Genomic DNA, 22,032 nt, shown 5'->3' with positions numbered 1-22,032 from the left:
CTGAATCTCCTCCTCTCTAGTACAAAATGAATTCTCCCAACATTATTGTGTTGAATGCCCCTGTAGTATTCCTTTTTGATTGTTTTCTCTTCTATGTTTCTCATTTTTTCTTTTCTATTGTTGCTTCTTTCTCTGCTGAACTTTTCCTTTTGTGTAAAAAGAGATTTAGAGTTCAGAGCTACTTTTCTTTATCATGCTAGCTCAGAAATACTGCTACAAACATATACAAACACTGCACTAGGTCTTGGTCAAAGTCTTGAAAAAGGACAGTGAAAATTGTGCACATTTGCTTCATTTTTGGGACAACCAAGACACTCAATAAACTTGCCTCTTCCAGATGAGTCACTATATGCTTGCTCATTTTTTTTAGCAGAGCAGGGAAATTGGCTGACTGCTTTATCGGTGATGTCATGCCCAGATTCATCTTTTGTGATACCACCGAGAAGATGCTGCCTATCAGTAATCAGTTCCCTCTTCACACAGCCACTATTGAGGCAACAAGCAGAACTTTCTGTAGATGCATCAAACAGAAACCTTCAAATAGAACTCAAAGAGTTAGAAAAGGAGAGGTACTTTACCTGGTCTTTCATGGTTTTCCCTAAATCTTTAACATCTTTCATGTTAATAGCATTCTTCCCTCCCTTCTCCTTTCCCTTCTTCTTGTTCTTCTTTTTGAACAAGCATTTCTTACAGAGACAAAAGCAGCAGGTAAGGATTAATAGGACTGCAACTATGGCTATGGCTATTAAGGCCCAAGGTGGCACTGGAAGAGAAAAAGAAACACACACAAAAAGAAGGTGGTAAACTGTTAGTAGGGTTAAATTTAGAAGTAAGCATATTTCTCTCACAGCTAAGCTTTTTTCAATGCAGAAATACCTGAAATCCTTTCTAAAATATCCTGTCATCATCTGTCATCATATTTCTCCCAACTGGCCATTTGCACACACAACACCAATTTAACATATCTATTTACATGCCTGCTCACATGTATCAAACTCACTTGCAGCTATTTTGATTAATCAACCGTCTGAAAACAATATGTCCAAAATATTTACACTGTGCAAATCTGTAAAATGCTCAGCACATTTAGGCAATTACTTGCTTCTTTCTTTAATTATCTCCCCAACCCACCTGGCATTGTGGCTGAATCGTGTGGAACTGACTGGGAATTGCCCTTTTTTTCTGGAACAGCATTCGATCCAAGCAGACAGATTTAATGAACAGCCCTTTTCGTCTGCCCACTGCTGTATTTGACAGACTTGCAGACTCCTCGCAACAGATGCAGGTCAAGGTCACCAGTAACACTGACCAAGGACAAAGGACTGTCCAATCCAAGGGCGTTTGCATTATTCGTCATCGTGCCCTAAGGCTAGCTAAGTTTCAGTACATAGCTATATTCTCACCTATGCTTTCCTAAGAAGAAAAGCTTATGTTCTGTTTATTCATTCAGTCCAGGATGCTGGACATTGCTAAAGCATGAATAAATAACAGAGAACACTTACTATGATAAAATGGTCTTGTTAAAGATCAGAATTTTTGGAAAAAAGGAAATTCATGGTTTAATCCCAGCTGGCAACTAAGCCCCACACAGCTGCTTGCTCACTCTCCCTCTGGTAGGATGAGGGACAGAATTGAAAGGATAAAGTGAGAAAACTTGTGGGTTGAGATAAAGACAGTTTAATAGGTAAAGCAAAAGCCACGCACGCAAGCAAGGCAAAACAAGAAATTCATTCACTGCTTCCCGTCGGCCGGCAGGTGTTTGGCCATCTCCAGGAAAGCAGGGCTCTGTCACGTGTAATGGTTACTTGGGAAGACAAATGCCATAATTCCGAATGTCCCCCTTCCTTTTTCTTCCTCCAGCTTTATATGCTGAGCATGACATCATATGGTGTGGAATATCCCTTTGATCAGTTGGGGTCAGCTGTCCCAGCTGTGTCCCCTCGCAACTTCTTGTGCACCCCCCGCCTGCTCGCTGGTGGGGTGGGGTGAGAAGCAGAAAGGGCCTTGATTCTGTGTGAGCACTGCTCAGCAGTAACTAAAACATCCCTGTGTTATCAAGGCTGTTTCCAGCACAAATCCAAAACATAGCTCGTGCTACCTACTATGAAGAAAATAAACTCTATCCCAGCCAAAACCAGCACAGGAATGTAAGATGACACTTAAACACAAGTACTCCAGAAGGGAATTATCTCCATACAAATCAGCTTTAATGACCACTGATCCTCATGTTTAACCAGAACATCTGACAAAATTTTAAATTTTGTAAACTGTCATTTTCTAAAAATCTTGCAATGCACTCAGTCTATCAGGTCTGGAAGATACTGTCTCAGGGCATCACCTAAAGGTCTTCAACATGATACAGAGCAAAAGTGAAGAGTGAATGAAATTTGACATGTTGACGTCAGTGAATCACAAAAAGGAACAGACAGTATAGAGAAAATTAATTGCTTAAAGGAGCTAAGCAGAGTGCGAAGCATGGTCACAGAAACTTCCACTACAAATTACCTGTTCAGGAAGAGGACAAAACACTTACATCTTCCTTACTTTCATAGATTTCTAGGTTGGAAAAGACGTTAGAGATCATCCAGTCCAACTGTCCCTAATCCCCATTAAACCATACCCCTAAGTAGTTCATCCACCCTTTTCTTAAACACATCCAGGGATGGGGACTCAACCACCTCCCTGGGCAGCCTATTCCAGTGGCTGACAACCCTTTCAGAGAAGAAATACTTTCTAACATCCAACCTGAATCTCCCCTGACTAAGCTTATACCCATTTCCTCTTGTTCTATCACCCATCACTAATGTAAAGAGCCCTTCCCCTACCTCCCCACCATCCCTTCTCAAGTATTTGTAGGCTGTAATCAGGTCTCCCCTCAGCCTCCTCTTCTCCAGGCTAAACAGCCCCAACTCCCTCAGCCGCTCCTCATAAGTTTTATTTTCCAGCCCCTTGACCAGTTTAGTCGCCCTTCTTTGGACTCGCTCCAGGAGCTCAATATCTCTCTTAAAGCGAGGGGCCCAAAACTGGACACAATATTCCAGGTGCGGCCTCACCAGTGCCGAGTACAGGGGCAGGATCACTTCCCTGCTCCTGCTGGTCACACTATTCTTGATACACGCCAGTATCCCATTGGCCTTTTTGGCCACCTGGGCACACTGCTGGCTCATATCAAGCCGGTAGTCAACCAACACCCCCAGGTCCTTCTCCGCCAGGCAGCTCTCCAGCCACTCTTCCCCGAGCCTATAGCGATGCTTGGGGTTTTTATACCCCAAGTGAAGGACTCTGCACTTGGCCTTATTAAAGCTCATGCCATTGGCCTCAGCCCAACGATCCAGTCTGTTCAAATCCCTCTGAAGGGCCTCCCTACCCTCGAGCAGATCGACACAGCCTCCCAGCTTGGTGTCGTCCGCAAATTTACTGAGGGTACATTCAATCCCCTCATCCAGGTCGTTGATAAAGATGTTAAACAGAACTGGACCCAGCACTGAGCCCTGGGGAACCCCACTGGTGACCGGCCTCCAGCCGGATTTAGCCCCATTTACCACCACTCTTTGGGCCCGGCCATCCAGCCAGTTTTTAACCCAAAGGAGGGTGTGCCTATCCAGGCCAGCAGTTACCAGTTTCTCAACCAGAACACTATAAGAAACTGTATCAAAGGCTTTACTGAGGTCAAGGAAAACTAGATGTAATGACCATATTTCTCACTTTTATTCAAATATCCATGGTGACAGATAGGAAAATAATGCAGGAGAATAGTTAAACAATAATTTCTGTAATACTTTTATGCCTTCACATGTTCATTAAATGCAGCTGGTATAAAAGGGAAGCTGTACCATATGTAGAACAAATGAGAACTGATTACTAAACAAATGAACGTTAAAAGATAAACAGTGAAGAGATTAACAGCTGTTTATGAGATGTATTTTACAGAGTCAGCAGCAGCAATTCTGCAGTTAGAGTTGCATTAGATCTGCACTTATGACAACTTAAAATCTGTATTTCATGCATTTATGATTTCATTTTGTCTTCAAATCTGGTGTGGTAACACTCTCCTACAATTTTTTTTTTTTTTTCATCCAGCACTCATAAATGTAAAACCATCACCTTTCACAGGCAATGTGAAATTCTTCTCAAATTCTAAACTTCACAAGTGTACTTAGTTTGTTAGACACTTACCATCTGAAATGGTATTCACATAACACTATACTTTATATCTGAGCTAATCTACAGGAGCTATGTCAATAGGAAATGAATGCTGTGCCCAAATTTATCAGCTATTTGTTCTGCTGCCTTGTCAGCAGTACTTGAAGCATGATGCCAGTGAGTGCGGAATATAGGATGGGATTCTGCCAGCAGGATGGCATCGTGGGAGGAAAGAGAGGAGGGACACACCAAATGTGGGTGAGCTGGGAGAAACTAAGGAATTGAGGAGAAAGAGAATGTGGGCGTTAATAGGATATATGCGTATGCATCCTACAGATGAAAAAGCTTGTGTAGGTAGTGAAGTCAGGTACATTTCTGCTTAAACTGTTGTGTAAAGTGGTATTCTGGCACTGCTGCCTTGGGTCTCTGGAGCATGAACAATGTAGGGTGCCTTGGGGAGCATTTGAAACAGTTGCAGATACCTCAGCTTCTTTTTTATAATGCATTGTCAGCTCTCATCTGTTTGTAATTTAATTTCACCCAATAGCTCTTGTGATGCAATTAAATGATCATCAAATTAATATCTGAGACACCAAGAATTATGCAGAATTCCTTATTTATCTCTTCAAAGAAAATAAGTAGACTTTTATTACGGAAAGCATAAGCAATAAAGGAAAAAAATTGGGGTAACCCAAATCTGGGCATTTATAAAACAGCTTCCAGTCTGAAAAGGCAAAAAGGAACAGATTTTTTTTCCCAATAAAAGCGTACTATCTCTGTAAAGGAGATGGCTCATCCAAACGTTGCCATTGACAGAGATTGCCCAATAAAATATTTCTGGTAGAGGATGTACATGTTAGATTTAAGACAAGTGAAACGTACGGATATCACTGGCTTTGAAGCAATGTTTATTTCCTTTCAAAAGCATTACTGAAATAATTTTAAGTGTTAATCATTTTACACAATACAGACAAGACTTTCCAAAATTACTAAAGACTTTAAGGGCTTTCCTACTTTTGCTCTCCAATTCGTGACACTGCCAGAGTAGCCTAAATTCCAGAAAAAGGAAAGTTTCTAAAAATTAGTTTTCTATAAAGTCATCTCAAGGTGGACAGGCCAGAACGAAATGACCGAAGTCACTCGGCACTTTGGAAGACTCAAAACTACAGCCTTTAATTTCTGAGCCTTTTTCCCCAACTATGAATAATATCTATAAAAACCTTACTGATGTTATAGGAACTTCCTTGGTTTTGCACAGTGGCTCACTTTAGAGACTCAATTTGGTTAATTCCAACTGGACTTTCCCCACACATATGCAAGATTCTAAAATTATTTCATTTTTCTAGTCTTTAAATGGACAACAAAGAGAATCTACCGTTTGAAGACAACCTCCACCTATATTAAAGCAGTTTGATCAGGTTTAGTAGCACAGTTTGAAACCTCAGGAGGTCTTCAGACATGATCCACTGAACAACAGATCTCTGTAGCAGGCGAAGGAGGGTGAGTGATATGAAAAACATAGATCCCAAGCGGTCGAGGTGTCAGCAAGCCAGAACCTTCTTGTACAACTTGTCTTACCCAGTGCCTGCACAAGGGGGTGCTTTGAAACAAGCAATACTTACCTACACGATCAAGGAAAACCTATTGGCTTAAGGATAATTAGTATGTACGTAAACTTTCTGGTATTTCAGTGCTATTTTCCTTGTTCTGCTCCTGTGGGCAAATATAGAATACTTATTTTGAAGAGGCCTTCATGAATCGCTATGTGATTTGGTGATTCTACAAGGCTCTTAAAGATAAATCTATAGGAGGGGATTTGCTGAGCAGCACAGTTAGTAAATAAGGCCTTGAATTAGTCTTATTGATCCAATCCAAGCAGAGTACGCTCTAGGACTTTACTCAGAAATGCAGGAATGAAGCCTATCTGTAAAAGGAGAGTGTAGAGAAAATGAAATGCGTGGCTTACTCCTGAGCAATAGCAGAGCACCGCAATCAGTAAGCTCTAGGATTGTGTTCACAATTGAGGCATTCTGGGTACAGATTTTGCATCCTTCACTTATGCAGAACATCAGTCAGACATGAATGCAGCTAAAGAAATTGTGAGGTCTTTCATCCTTCTGTGCTGCTTCCTATCATTACTGCTGGCCAGGGTTGTGTGGATATTGTGGATCATTTGATGCATTTGTAGCATTTCACAAATACAGCATCTGTGGTGCACTTACGTTATCATTTTAGTTTGGACTTAAGAATGCATTTATGAGGCATATCTCCAGACCATAGTCATATACCATATACCATGCTTGGACTCATGTTATGCAGCGATCCGGGAGAGCATGATGGATCAAATGGGAATACACGCTCACCTAATTGTGTCCAACTGCAAAAGGCATCTGGCCCACAGGAGCAACCTAAACCGAAGCATTACCCCCACAAAGTTCGCAGTGTGGGGCTGAGTCCTCAGGACTGACTGCTTCACTCCATTGATTTGCTTCTACTATGTGGCACTAAATATAGGTTGTGTTCCAAACTGTCATTAAAGCTTGTTCCACTGAATATGCTAGATTCAAAGGAAAGGATGTATTACTGAATTATTCGATTTAAGAGCTACAAATTACGTCTTTTATATAAAGATATCCTTACTTGGCCTTACACAAAATGCTTGCAGAGGTACAGGCCTTGGGTCTAAAACTGTCATTCCTGTTAGATGATATAAAATTATCAAATGCCTCAGAGGACATTTGACTCCAGAGGAAAGACAGTAAGAGGGAAGACACAAAACATGCAGCGGCATCGACGTGCTACAGTCTGTAAAAGAGAATAAAATCCTTAATCCTAATAATTTTCTTCACTTTCTGTGTGCAATGTCAGAGGAAACTTTATTAACTTAGAATCCAAAGAGAAGGAAGGTCAAAGAAGAACTGAAGAGAGGAGCTGAATTAAGAAGTGAAGACTTCCATACCAAAAATGCTGTCCATCAGCAACTCCCAATTAAGCAATTAAGCAGCCCCATTTAAACTGTGACAGCAAAGAACTATCAGATGATGGTAGCTTCCATACTATTCTGCAAAGGAGGCCCATGGCATGTCAGAATTGATAAATATCAATAACCTATGTTTCAGAGGGGCATGATACTTAAAAGGAAGCTGCAACTGCCAAATATTTGTATGTGAAGCACATTACATTAATCTAAAGCTCTAGTAGCCTGAACATGAGAACACTGGCAGTTTTAATTTACTAAACCATAGTTTTATCTTAGCTTTCTGCACTTACAGCTTCTAATCAGGAAGCAAACCCCATATATAGCCATAATAAGACTTTCTGTATAGAAACTCATCAAGTTCTGGGAATCAATTTGACTTTCATTAGAAGTTACTTAAAGAAAATGTACTGAGAGCAAGGACTCAGGTAATAGATACCATTATTCACAGCAGAAGGAATACAAAGGTGATCAATGCAAAGAAAAAGAAATGCTGATACATGGTAAAATGACTTGTAAAAGAGGAAGATAAAAACTGCAAATACACACTTACAAATATTGATGATTTAAATACTAGCCTTCAGGCTTATACAGCTACATTTCCATCCCAAACACTCTTATGTATGATCTCTTGCTTTAATAGCATGTTTGTAAAACATTATTTTCACTTTCTTACATTTACCACAGATTTTTTATGCGGTTCAAGTTAATGACACTACCTTTGATCCATCACTAGAAGGAACCATTACTATATATCTTAATGAATGCTCTCATGCTGACATTTCCCCTTCCTTCTCTGTTTTCTGAGCATGTGCAGTTGCATAAGACTATCTCTATGAATAGTTTATGGAAGTTACTGAAGCTTTAACTGAGCTAAGAGACGGTGCTTTGACAGTGAAAGTTCCCCACATGCAAAACAGTCTGTGAAAGTGCACTGATCAGATGGGCTTCACTCATTGAATATACTCCTGCTGTAGCTTCTTTGTTAGACATTATCATGCAAAATTATGCAAAATTTGTCTGACTGAACATTCCAGTCTTTGCAAATAAACTGACACTGAATTTAGCAGTAATCCTAGATACGGGTACAAATTTAGCCAAGAGCTTGGGCTGCTTGAGAATCTGGTGTGCCTAATGTATGCCCCAAAGCTGGAAGTCAAAATGCATAAAATGGCTAAAATATTTACCTGAAGGTGAAGCCACACCTACTATTGGAATTTTCAGGTCATTTATGTTTATTATTGCTGGTATTAATTCACTTTTTAGGGCATGTGGTAGGTTCTCTGCCATGGTAAAACATGTTTAACCAACAGTGCATTTTCTTTCTGCAGAGCAGAATTATTTCTGTCTCTGTTGCTCTCTTTCTCTCTCCTTTCCAATATGTTTTGCTCCCTCTCTCCCCTAGCCCTTCACTGCTCAAGTCTCATCAGCACCTCTGCACCCTGTGTGTTGAGACACGTCGGGGACAAAGCAATGCAGGGGAGTTTCCAGGTGAGACTGGATGGTGAGGCAGCCCGAGCGAGGAAGCGAGGCTGCTGAGATGAAAGAGAATGAAAGAGAATATGAGCAAAACAGTTAACGTGGATCTCCTCTGCTGGCTGTGTCGCTGCCAGTCGGGGCCACTCTCTGGGGCTCGTTTCCACCTCAGCCACCATTGCACAGCCTTCATGGTGGCTACGGGGCTCCTCAGGAAGGTCCCTCCTGAGGAGGGTGGTCTCTGGCACCAGGCTGCCATTCCCAGCAGTGCTGTGCTTCTGCGAGGCTGTCGGTTCTCCTCTCACCCTCTCGCAGCTCCCAGCCCTCCTGCCTGCTCCCATCTCCCCCTTCTTCCAGCAAATACAGTCATTTCTTCCATTGCCCTCTATGAAAGAATGATATTCCCGCACTTGGCCCGCAATGGCCCAGAGGAGGAACCACCAGCCCGGCTCCCCGCTGCACAGCATGTCCCTTGTGAAGGACCACAATGCTGGCCAGTGTGACAAATAAAAGAGCCTCCCCTTTCCAGCAAAACCTCTGGGTCACTTACTACAGAAAACAAAGTAGAGAAAGGAAAGACTTTGATGGAAGATGCTTTCTAATCAAGTAAGTAATATTTTTAGACTGATGCTTCCTATCAGTTCACATAGCTGCTGCCAGAAAGCTTTTAAAATAAAATAAATGAATTCAGGCTCTAGATAATTGCCAGAGAAAGCACTGGGCACACAAAGCAGCTGGGGAAGATGAAGAAAGCTGGAGCCTCTAACCAGATCTGGAAGCCAGACAGGTTTCCTGAAGGCTTTCCAAAAACTGTATGTACCAACACCAGCTGAGGCCAAATACTTTCCTGAGAAGAGGCAAAACAACCCATGGGCCTAATATTCAACTCTGACAAACAAATCTATGGAAGCTTGAGATGACTGCTTTCCATCATGTGGACAATTGCATTTTGTGGTTAAAACACATTTCACTTTTCCTGTGACATATACAATATGTTGCACTTCAAACTTCGATTGATAGTCTGAAGGGAAAAAAACAGTGAAAAAAAAAAAGGTCAGGCAACTCCTTCTGATTTGGAACTGGAATTTCCAAAGGGACAAAATACTCCAGTCATATCAATCCTGGGACTCAGAAATCAAGAGAATAAGACTCAAAAGTAATGAAATTGATGGGGGGAAAAAATCAATTGTGCCTATATATATTTCATTTTCTCAGCTGATTTCATTCATTGTATGCAATGTACACTGGTTTTGTTTTATCTTCCTTCTTAGCTTTTGAACACTTGGAAATGTTTCACATTTTCAAGGTTTGCCCTGCAAATATCAGGGCCAGGGTTGTATTTCAATTTTCAAAACAGTAATCACAGTTCTTGCATACCAGAATCAGTCATGCATAGTACATGTTGAATGTTATAAGTTCCAAAACTAGGTAAAAACTCCATTGCCAAGGAAGGAAAAGCTAATTTGGCATGTTTTTTAATAAAATATTATGCAGGGGTCAAGTTCTTTAAAAAAAGGAAATGATTTGTGATTTCTGACAAGATGAACTTATAGAAACTATATCTCTGTAAGTCAATGGTCTGTGAACATATACAAACTTAACCCAGGATGCTATTATATGATGGCTTAGGGTTTAAAGGAGAATAGCTACTATTAAAAGAATTAACAACCATTGGAGTAATACACTAAGTTCCCACTGAAACTAATAACCGGTTTTATTCCTTACTGAGATTTAATATTCATTTAGAGGGTATCTAATAAAAATGGCTCATATATAGCACTTTTCATCAGTAGATCACAAAGAGCCTTATAAAGGAGGTAGGTAAAAATATCTGAACTGCAGAGATGCAGACATTAATACATACAGAATAAAATGACTTCGGTTAGCACCATATAGAAGACACCGTGGGAGCACTGGTCTAGATTACTAACTGGTGCAGTGCACAGAAAACAACAGGGGCTTCATTTGCTGTGAGCATGTTTCCAGGACTGCAAGTCCCTGCTACGTCTTTGCCAGCAGCGAGGTTCATGTAAGCTGCAGCTCCTAGGCATGCAATCCTGCAAGTGTAGGCAGGTAAGTGCTGGAGGATGTCATGTGTGCCAGATAGCAGCCTGGGGTGCAATGCCAACCTCAGATCCCACTAGAGGAACCACCTCAAGGACCACCCTGTGGTGCGCGCTCGCTGCGTGGCTCCTGGTACTATGGAGGGAACAGGAACTCACACCCAGAAGGAACCCCTCCAGCACATTAAATCACTAGCGTTGAGCGCCCTGTGCGACACCAGAGCCAAGCCTGCATCAGAGGTGCCCCAGGTCCCACTGCCAGGCCCCTCAAGGCTGTAATCCTTCCGGTACATCTCACTGGCACCTCAGCTACTGCCGCAACAGGAGTCTTGCTCAGCCCTTTGGGCAGGAGCCTCTTTCACTTGGCTTCTTCCCAAGCAGCAGGTCAGAGGACCGCATCCAGATTTTCTGCATGACCATTTCATACAAAACAGTGATGCTGCTGAAAAGAAGGACTGAAACACTGCACTTGCCACCCTGGTGTGGAACAGTTACTGTCAGCAGGGTAATTACTGTCCCACAGAGAGCGTAATGACACGCCATGCTCTGAAAATGTTCCAGGCTTGCAGAGCATTTGGGACCTTAAAACTTAATTTTGTTTATCACCATAGAGCTGTAGCATAAACAAAGAGACTTAAGTTTCATTTGTCATGATGTGCTACTTTGAGAATCATTTTTCACTTCTTATTTAAAGCTTTAAACGTGATCTTTTTTTCTTCCTGCCTCCTGCCATTTTACTATCCAGTCAGCAAGACTGTATCCAGAGTCCATACACACAGACAAAGCACTGACATATGGGATAGCACAGAGTAAATAGAATTTACTCCTCATACATACCAAACTGATGAACTTATCCATCGAAACAATCTTCCTGTTCCTCAGCCTTGTCGCCAGTTCAGATTTTCATGCACCACTTTATTAAAAATTTTGGTGAAATTCTCAGTTAAATTTATTATCTCTCCACGTGAAATAAGACCAAATGTCAAAAGGTAAAGTATTTCTAACTTGTAAATAATCAAACCCTTCCTGCTCGTAAAAAGTATGCCACCATTTCCCTTAGGACTTCATCTTTTGTCTCTATCCATTACACAGCCTGGCAGAGCCATTTTACTGACTTTGAACTGATATTAAGCAGGTTCATATATCTGCTTTTATCTAGTGCTTGAAAAGGCCTGGGACGAATCTGTTTTTCCCCTTCTGATTGGTGAGACAAAGACAGATTAAAAAGATTCATCTACAACATAGAACGTACTAAATATATATATATATGCATTTTATATAGATATATATGTATTGTATCTGCCATCCACTTATTAAAGAAACATGTATTCTGCAGTTCAGAATCATAGCAACAAATAATTTCTAAAATTGATTAGTGCTTTCAGATATAAAAGCTTTTCTTGGTGGTTTTTTTTTTTAATCGCTTCAACAGGAAAGTATTTGCATGCTTAAGTACAGCAAGCAGTGAGAAAGGCCAATTTCTAATAGATTTGGGAACTTTTTCATATCTTCAATAGCCAGAATGATTTTTTTCTTTAAATTAATTGCATAGCTGTAGTAGTGATAAATCAATTATAAAACCAATCAAGTAGCAAACCAAAAACAATCTCCTCCTTCCAGCTAGAATTCAAGTTTTGCTTTTAAATTTTTATTGTATGTTAGGCCAATTGCAGTATGTAGGCAGTAACTGCTCATATGAGAAGACGTATCTCTTTTTGTGACAGGAATGTATCTGTAAAAGCATACTTCTTTTGCTGGGCAATAGCGTATACCCACTGAAATCAACTGAATATCTGCATTTCTTGATCTGTTATTTTAAATGTAGAGATATAACTTTGAACCAGATTCTTTCATTAAATATTATCATTCTTAATAGACACTCATTTGTGTGTGGGTAGTGCCTAAAGGCACCAACTCAGAAGAAATGCCTCACCAGATTAGACAGTGCAGACAGATGAAATAAAAAGACAGTCTTGCCTGAGATGCTTTACGGTGTAAGCTCCCAAGCCTGTGTGGTGGGTACACGTATGTCTTGGTCTAACTGACTGCTCACAAGAACTGTGGTCTCGTCCACCCATCAGCCTACGAGAATGCACCAGCCTTGTACATTACCACATCCAGTCTGTCCAAGAACACTGCCTAGCACTCTCTTGTGCACAACCCATGCCAAATACTCCATCACCTCAACAAGATCCTCCTAGGATCCTTTCCACCTAGGACATGAATGACCTCTTTCTGGAAGGAAGAAGGCAGATAGGCAACCTGGCACCTCCATATCTCATCAGTGACCAAGGTTATGGCCAAGTCTGGGCCCTGAAACAAAGGACACAGAAAACCAAGAAACTCTCTTTAGCTGGGACCCTCCAAAAGGAGTGCCTGAGCAGATGGCGTTATTGAGGCAATAGCAGCTAGCTTCAGACAAATCAGATGTCAACCATGGCTCACTCTGGTCTTCCAGACAACAGCTTTTAATAGGAATGCCCCAAATGAAAATTTAGTACCTTCAGTAATTCTTCAGGCCACACAGTCTTATCTATTTTTTTGCATAAATGGTTGTATGTCGAGTGCTTTCATGCTGAACCCTCAGCATGAGATGAAATTCCCTATCCCTACTCACCATCAGTGAAACATCCCACATGGTCTGTCACCTTTGTTTTTAGGGTGTCTGTAACACAAAGAATGGCCCTCTAATACTTATGTGCGGTTGGCAGCCACAACCATCATGAGCCATGCACATGTTCACAGAGATCGTCAATAAGATACACTTTGTTGGTCCACTGTCCTCTCAGATCTGGATGCAACCAGATGCTAGGATTGCTAGGTAATCCTGGTCTTGGTGCATGGCCAGCAATGCCTTAGCAGGTGCACCGTACACAGACAAGGGCTCATGCCATGTGTCAGTTGTGTACCAGAGTGTACCAGAGTACAGGAGCGTACCAGAGCAGGGTGCAGGCATTGAGGCTGTGCTACTCCATCCCTGGCTGGCTCTGCTCAGCCCACTGGGACTAAGCAAGGCTGTTTGTGGCTGTATGTATGCATTTTTCCAAGCGACATCAAATTGTATATTGATTCAGCTGTGCAGGGGTGTGCAGGAGAGCAATCCTGGCAGGCACCTCTGTCCTTGACGTGGCACCCTGCTCAGCTCAGGAAAGGGCAGAGAGTAAACCCTCCATGCTGCAAGTGTTTTGAGAACGTTATATGGCTGACACTGGTTCGTGGGATTGGAGGCACAGCAGTGTGGGCTCTGCTGCACTGGTGTATGACGCACACCTGGCAGGCCAGGGCAGCTCGATGAGCTCTTCTGCAGTGTGTAGTCTGCCTGACTGCCTGGAGGGTATGTGCTGAAGGACTGAATGGTCCTAGGCTTGCCCCAGGCATTCAAACTGAAATGTCTCCATGACCTCTATTTATTAAGCAGAGATGCTGGTCAGGATATTTATATCAGCTTTGCAAATTTCAAGGGAGTAGGTACCAACAGCCTGGCTATCCCAAGTCTCATCCCAGTGCTGAGACACAAAGAGAGACCACGCCTTACCTCTACCTTGACAAGCATCACAAAAGATAATTCCCTTCACTTCTTCCCACCAAGGCAAACTTCCCAAGAAAGCACCACTGGCATGAATGTTCACAACAGCTTTTGCAGGAGTCTGCTCTGTTCTGCCAGCGCACGCTGTCACTATGAATATGTATCAGAAGATATTATAAAGATACAGTTTCCTGGAGTCTGTATGTTATTAGACACCTACACTGCTAATATAGAAAAAAGAAATTTAATTTGATTATTCACTGACTGTATACAACTCAAGCCCCTTGGACAAAATGTTGTTTCCATCTGCTATTTAAAAAAATAGCAGGCTTTAACCTTTCTCTTTAAGCATTCAGTTTTATTTTAAAAGACTGAAGCAAAGAATCTAAATATGGGTTGTGCCCTTGCCTAGTATTTCAACCTCCTTTATTCTGCAAGAAGCTATCAAGGCTGCAACCCACATATCAGTAGTGGCCTTTGTAGGAAGAAATCTATTTTCAAGGTACGATTAAGGTTAATAGCCATGTTGCTCTTCTTTTTCAGAAGCTCATTTAGCAGCACTATTATGATGAGGATGATGATGATTGATTACTAACTTCTGCCTTTTTGCACAAAAAGCACCATTCCTGATTGGCTAACTATAAATGTTGTAATGGTCATTAACTTTGTTGCAGGAACCACTGCCAAAGTGATAAATAGATTTGGTTTACATTAGCTACCAGCCTAAAAGCATCATATGACCTCATTAATAGATCTAATCAAATCTGGAGTTATGCTCCCTAAGAAGGAAGAGTAGGAAGAGCATTCTTTTTAGGACAAGAACTCTGAGTTTTTTTTTCTGTTCTCCATGAATACAAAAGTTGAAATTTTGTTCCATTGAGGTAAGGTCACAATCCTCATCAAAATGCTTTGTGCCAACACTAGCCATTTGAGTTTTCCTCACTTCTTGTTCAGTCTGGAAGAAACTAAAACTGCTCCTCAGAGGCACTAAAGGCTACCCGTGCAAGCCCAGGGAAGCTGTGCTTCTTGGAAAAGTGGTCAGTTTGCTGAAGGAACCAAGAACACAATCTTTGCCTATACATCTGTGGCATTTCATGTTAGCATGTTGAAATCTACATCAAAATTATATGGTTGATGTACAGATATAGCTCTTCAGGTCTGTGGAATGCAAAACCTGCAGACTGCATTTGATCTCGTAATCCACGTTTCCTATATGCTACCTGCAAATTGTTTCCCATAGCCTTCGTCTTCACTTCTGTAAGGTACGAGTATAACACACTCCTCACTGTTGCTGTGCTTCTCACTCTGCCTACCTAGCAATGTTAGAAGTTATTAATTTAGCATGCTTGGAATATGTTTTCTCTCATGTTGTGCTTCAGTCTTCTGTTAATTAGCCTGAATAATTAATCTACACGAGCTCTAGTCAAGCCCTATATTCAGCTAAGCCCTGAGCGTGTGTTACAGCTGTAACCCAAAGTTGATAGTTTTAGTTTAGGGGATGATGTGGATCTGAAAGAAGCCTGGAAAGGACTGTTTTGTAAGCACACATATCCTGCTGAAGGACAGAACAAAATGTCCTCATACAGTGTGGATTAATACAGGCAGTTTGTCCCAGTGCTTTCTTTATCCTGTTAATCTTACTCGCTATTAGCAAAAGCAACTACCACCAGTTTGTCTCTTAAGACAGCAACTCTCCCTGAAAATCTCATCTGGTACTTTTATATCTTTTTTTTTTTTTTTTTAAATCTGACATTAAGCAGAGGTGAAGTATGACTCTGCAAGCCTTGGGACAGAGGAGGAACCATGAAAAAGAAGACTTTTCATCAACTTCTGTATTTTATTTGGTGATTGCTGCTTATTTTAAAGTTTAGCAATGTTGAGAATGAGAACCAGAAATCTGCTCTCCACTCTCATTTTGGTCTATAGTTTGAATTATTTCCTACACAATGCCATGACTTCAGCATGAGTTAGAAGTGCTGTCATACACTAGAACTTCCGGCTTGATAAAGGAATTTAATCTAAGTCTCTCTATTTCCTGGAGGAGCACTCCAACTTTCAGATTAATATATAAAAAGTGGTGAGCTGTGCTACCAGCTCAGTATCAGAAAATTCAGCCTTGATCCTACTCCCACTCCCCAAAAAGAAGGGCTGTAGGCATCTGTCCTTTGAAGAGGAATTTTCATTCCCCAGTGTTAAGTGGACAGGTGAACCAGTCTGCTGCTCTGAGACACGTGAAACCCTTCTATTCTAAACCCCTGTATCTGGCTTGCTGCTGGACAGCCAGCCTGGGAGGCTTTTCATCGTTCTGAGGCCCATTGACTCCCATCTGTGCTGAGTCTGAAGTCCAGCCACGTAATACTGAATGCAGGCTGCAAGCTTTTCTCAAATTATGTCAGTCATTTTTCCTGGATGTGACAGAAAGAAATAAATCCCCTCTCTCAGTACCAGAGTGCACCTTTGATTATCTGCAGTAGGTGTCAATTTTGCCTTACGCTGTCCAAATGAAAACCAGGCACATTCTAGGCACTTACATCCCTTATGGGATCGAATTGTACGAGTTCAATTCACAGAAAGAGCATCCTTTTCCTCCATCTCCTTCTGTAGTGTCCTATTGACACTGAGTGCGCTCAGCACAGATTGATCCTACAGGTACTTCCAGGCCAGACTTTCTTCACTAAGTGAAGCATTCCTGTAAGGGCATACTGAAAACTCAATGCTGAAATGTCACCATCGTCTTCTACTCATTGGGAAAAAAAGAGGAAATGGAATCTTATGCCAGCTCTGAAAATCAATTATTAGACATTCTTGTTTGACTTTGCTGCAGTAAACAGTCATGAGGATCTGACTCAAAAGATCTATGCAAGACTTGGATATATAATCCCCTGGTTGACACCACTCTGCCTTCACTGCTTTTTATTTTTGAATTGTTTTCTGAATGATGATTTGCTAATTGGCATAGTCAGAGAAAAGTTTTCATTTCATTTTAAAGTAGGAAAGCCAGGAGAGGAAGACCTGTGACTTGCTTTCAGGATCACAAAGAATGTCACTAAAACTTGAGAGTGGTCAATCTAATCCCATACCCAGGGTACACTTCTCTCCTGAGACTGGCATGTTTCCACTCTAGTAATAATTTGCTCCAGTATTTACAGTCAACCTTAGCAGCTACTCTACAAGGACATATTTTCTTATTGCTATTTAACAACCACCGCATCCCCTCGTTGCTCAAAACTGCATCCAACTTATTAAAACCATTTAATTAAAACTCATTCTTCTCATTGTTTAAATTTAATTGCTACTGATCAAAAAGACTAAAAAATTATCAAATCTTAAAATTAAAAGTACACAGCAGAGTTCTTGCTTCTGTCCCTATACAAATACAATAGAACTTGAACTGATTAACCCCAAGTTTGGCCAGAATAGAGAAATAAAAATTAAAAGGGAATGCTGTAACTACACATAGGAAAAATAATCACTTTGGGAATTAGAAGTCAGGATTAAAGGCTGATTCTGCTGAAATCAATGGTCACGGTCCTGATGACTCCTGTCCAGTGAGCATCTTGTCCCTGGCTCCCAATTCCTCTTGCAAGCACTCTGCCATTAACTAAAGAAGCGGCTGTGCCTTCTCCTAATAACAACTTTGCAATAGCTAATCGACAATTCTTTCAAACCTGTAGCATCATCAGTAATGAACAATTAATCCTCCATTTCCTCAGAACTGAGTTAAGCTCAGAACACAAAGAGAGAGGCAGCAAAAGAAAATGGACTCTGTGAAGCATGAAGAAATAAAAATGAAAAGATCATAAAGAAAACAAACATTAAGGGTAGAAGAGCAATCAATAAAATCCAAAGCTTGCGAAGATTGTCTTGGAAAATAAGTACTCCAAAGGAATTTAAATAAGTATAAATGGAATTCTCAGAAAGATTTATTTAAGAGTGAATTAATTCTTCAGTGTAATTTCCTTTTTTCTTCCTTTGCATGATTGTCTCTTAGGCTACTTCACTTTCTGCATATGATGCCACATGACAATAACAACACATTAATCTCTAAGTTATATATATTCTTCCATAGTGATTATTTCAGCCAGCAAAAGGTTAACACATCTAAATGAATGCAAATGAGACAGTGGTTTGTTATTGGCTGAAAGTGCCTCAAAACAGACTAATAGTGATACACAGATGCAACTTTGCATCTGCAGTCTAATTAAAACTAATCTAATTAAATATGGTGCATCTGTAAAGCAGCTTGAGCGCTGCAGAGAACACACCGAATTCCTCTTACTGCTGGAGAGAGCTTCCAAGAGCTAGTGTGTCTGCCATTTCACTTTATTTGGAACCACTTTAATAGCAGGTGAGTAATCAGCAAATGAATTCTCTGTAGCTGCTTTGGAATTGTTCATTCACAGAAGCAGAAGCAGTGATAACATATCCACAGATACATTACAACAGCAACAGAGGCCATGTTGGCTAGGGAGGTAATGTCCTTTCATTAGGCAAAATGCTACAGTTGGAAAAAAGAAAAAAGCTTGAAGCTGTAAATCATCTTTCAGCCTCACTTACTAAGGCAGAACTCAACTACAAAACCACACTTTTGTAGATGTTACTGTCATGAGTTGTCCACAGCAAAATCAGGCATGATCAAAACCTTATCTTGTCAAGGGATTTCTTTTAAGATATTCTTATTATAGAATCTCTTTTTTTTTTTTTTTTTTTCCTGGCAAATAAACATTCCACAGACATTGTATTCAGTATGAAAACTTGTTGCCTTCAATTGAAATTCTGCCTTAAGCAATTCTAGCACTGATAACTACAATGGCCATGAGGTAGTAAAATAACATGTATAACCTTCCACCTAGCATACAGTCTACAGACTGTGAGACCAATGTAAAAGTATAAATTCCAGTGGTTTATCTGTTTTCTTTCCCTCTCAAAAATTCAGGTAAGAAACTTCATGTTAGAAAACTGTCTTAATATGCTTAAATCAATTCTCAGATGAAAGGTCAAAGGATGACAAATCCTGATGAAAAGTTCATCACAACCTACTTCCATGAGATATTACAGTAGACAAAGATACATTGCATATTCCCACCTTAGAGAAATAGTCTGAACTGCCTTGATCTTGTTGCAACCTAAAATAACTGTGTTTTTAGAAAGCCAAAGATATGAAGGTACGGTGTTTGGCAGGAGTCTGAACTCATGCAGGGTAAAGAGGCTCTGCAGATCTCATCGTTTTTTTTCTTTCTCCCTTTTTCAAAGCTCACCAGATTGCTCAAATGTTGTATTCCAGTATGCCCTTGACTCTGTGGGACAGGCATGGCTCTATATTCCTGGGAAATTCTCCACATCAGGCCACACTTTATGTTAGAGCAGATTCATGGAATAAGAGCATGAGAGAACTATACTGTAGATTTTTACGACACTCTCCTAGAAGACTAGCAAATTGACCCTACCATTTTAGATAAAATAGTCACTATATGAAAAATTGAAATAGGCTTGAGAGTAGAGCTTTGGACACTTCTCTTTTCTTGGTTGGTACCCTAACCATTGAGCTATTTAGCCCACATAAGCCAGAAGCTAAGCCACCTCTCCCATAGGACAATGTTCCCGAGTCCCTGGTTCTCCCACGGAGGATTTTTGTATCAGCTTCAGTGAGAGGAATGAGTAATGCATTCTCCATGCAGCCTAAACTATAGCCCATAGGCTCTCTCTCTTCTCTATGGGGTGAGATACATGGATTTAAATTTGTTTAAGCTCAGTAAGATGCAAGCCATGTTCTTCCTTCCCTCATGACAGTGCGTCAGCCTATCCATATCCTTATAGTGAACAACACTATCAGCATTTCCCTTTCCTTCTTTAGCTCCACTGTAGTCCCACTAGTTTCAAGAATGAAAATACAACCTCCAAGTAAAAGAGCGATAGATAAGACAGATAAATACCACAGTGAAAATTGGGTCTGTTGTTTGAAAAAATGTACATAGAGGGCTCTATTATAACAAAGAAATCATAAATGATGAAAATTCTCAAAATTGTCCCATTAAAGTAATTTTCTTTGCTGCCTGATGTTTCCAGACAAGTAAAGCTCCGATTAGAGTTCTTTCAGTTGCAAATAGTTCCATTAATTTCAGCAAAACTATCTTGCTTGTAGGATTATGTCTTGAGATGAACTTACTAACACACAAGAAAAAAATCACTGCATGTTTTTGACAGCATTCCTTTAACCTAGGAGAGATAAGTGTGGTGATTCACAGAAAAGGGATATTTTGATAAGTCATAACTAATTTTCAAATGAAATGTCAGTCTGAAATTGCTAATCAAACAGTCATTTTCATAGTATTTTTCTATATGCTGATGTGAAATTTACTCCATTGTAGCGGCTTGCAAAGGGCATCTTTCGCAATTCCAAACCTATATTAAGGTGAGGTTTATGTGCTGCACAGGCTGTCACAGAGGCCCGTGCAGCACAACGAATATCCCCCCTTTGTGAATATGTGCACTGGTGGTTAACAGTAGTGTGCACTACACTAAAATGTCTTAGTGTCTTAGTGTAACAGAGATTTCAAAAAAAGATGCGTTTCCTTTCTCCTAAATAAGCGGCATGAAGAAAAGTTCAAAATGGAAAGCATTAACTCCATACGAGGGAAATCTTATTCAGATCTAGATTTTCTTGATGTTGTATTTTATCACGGTATCATACATTTCCTAAGGAATGAAAAGGGGACTGTCAAATACGTTATTTTTACATTATATTTTGATTTCAGTTCAATTTGGAACTTTCAGAGTGTGGTACAAACGTATGGCTGTATACACATTGCATTAAGGACATTGCATTTACTTGTTTTACTCCTTATTATGAATTATTTAATTCATTAATTAGGCATCATGTATTTATTGTTTGTGTATTTTTCTTTATTATCTTTATGATTTCTCTTGTATTACTTTGATCACACTTTTCTCCTATGTTCGCTCAATATATAGTACTCATAAGACAAGCTGCTTTTATAATGTATGAAGGCCTTATTATTGCTCAGCCACCTGTGAATTGTTTTTAAATCACCACAGAGTTTTATGCCACTGTAAATATAGAATCGTAATATATATATGGTAAAAACCATGTAAGATACAAGATATAGTAAGATAGAAATTCTTTTTAAAAACAACATAGGACATCTGATGCAAAGTTTCTAACTGCTAGACTTAAAAGGCAACTATATCAGTCAGTACAACACTTCATAGAATTTTAATTTTAACCCTGTGCTGCCTTTACAATATTTTCAATAACCACAAAATGCAGAACAATAATAGTGACTTGTCCAAATTATCTCAGAAATAAATCTGAAAATATCACTTTCTGATCACTGATACTTGCATATCACTTTGCAGGTACAGCAAAATTAGGACTTTGGTGAAATCTCAAAAAGGTTTTTCAGAAACTAGTAGATAACTTCTGCTTATTTTGAGATGACAGTTTGAGTGTTTCTAATCAAACTTGTCACAAACTCCTAGATCTACTAGGTGGTGAGGAGCCTGTCTTTGAGCTAAGGAAAAAGAAGACCTCATCAATACTCCTTTTCAATGGAGTTTCAGTGCCAAAGTTATGGCTACACACAGCAAAACTATACTATATGAGAAGTGCAGTTGGCAAAGGTAAAAATGGGTCAATAAATTTTATTGTTATGGTGAAGTAGTCCTTAAATAAGGATAAAGTTTTTGTCTCCATCACCTGAAACATACAGTAAGCTTGGAAGGTAGTACTTTTGTGCTGTGACTAGTATTCAACCCATCCCAAATCATAAATAACTTATGTTGGCAGCGTTGTCCCAGGAGACTCCACTAAAGTAAGTGAAGCTAGT

At 40.2% G+C, this 22,032-nt stretch overlaps 1 protein-coding gene across 2 annotated transcripts in view; it reads right to left on the bottom strand.

Annotated features, from left to right (window-relative positions):
• Positions 1–22,032, bottom strand: part of SYT1 (synaptotagmin 1) — a 130,779-nt gene that overhangs the window by 92,617 nt on the left and 16,130 nt on the right. For both annotated transcript variants that reach the window (XM_086609960.1, XM_086609961.1), the window contains exon 2: positions 579–763. In XM_086609960.1, coding sequence (XP_086466086.1) covers positions 579–763 — 185 coding nt within the window. The remainder of the gene's footprint in view (positions 1–578; positions 764–22,032) is intronic.

This window comes from Tauraco erythrolophus, chromosome 4 (assembly GCF_009769465.1).
Source record: "Tauraco erythrolophus isolate bTauEry1 chromosome 4, bTauEry1.pri, whole genome shotgun sequence".
Classification (NCBI taxonomy): domain Eukaryota; kingdom Metazoa; phylum Chordata; class Aves; order Musophagiformes; family Musophagidae; genus Tauraco; species Tauraco erythrolophus.
Note: the sequence above shows the minus strand (reverse complement) of the source record. Positions and strands in the feature narration are given on the sequence as shown.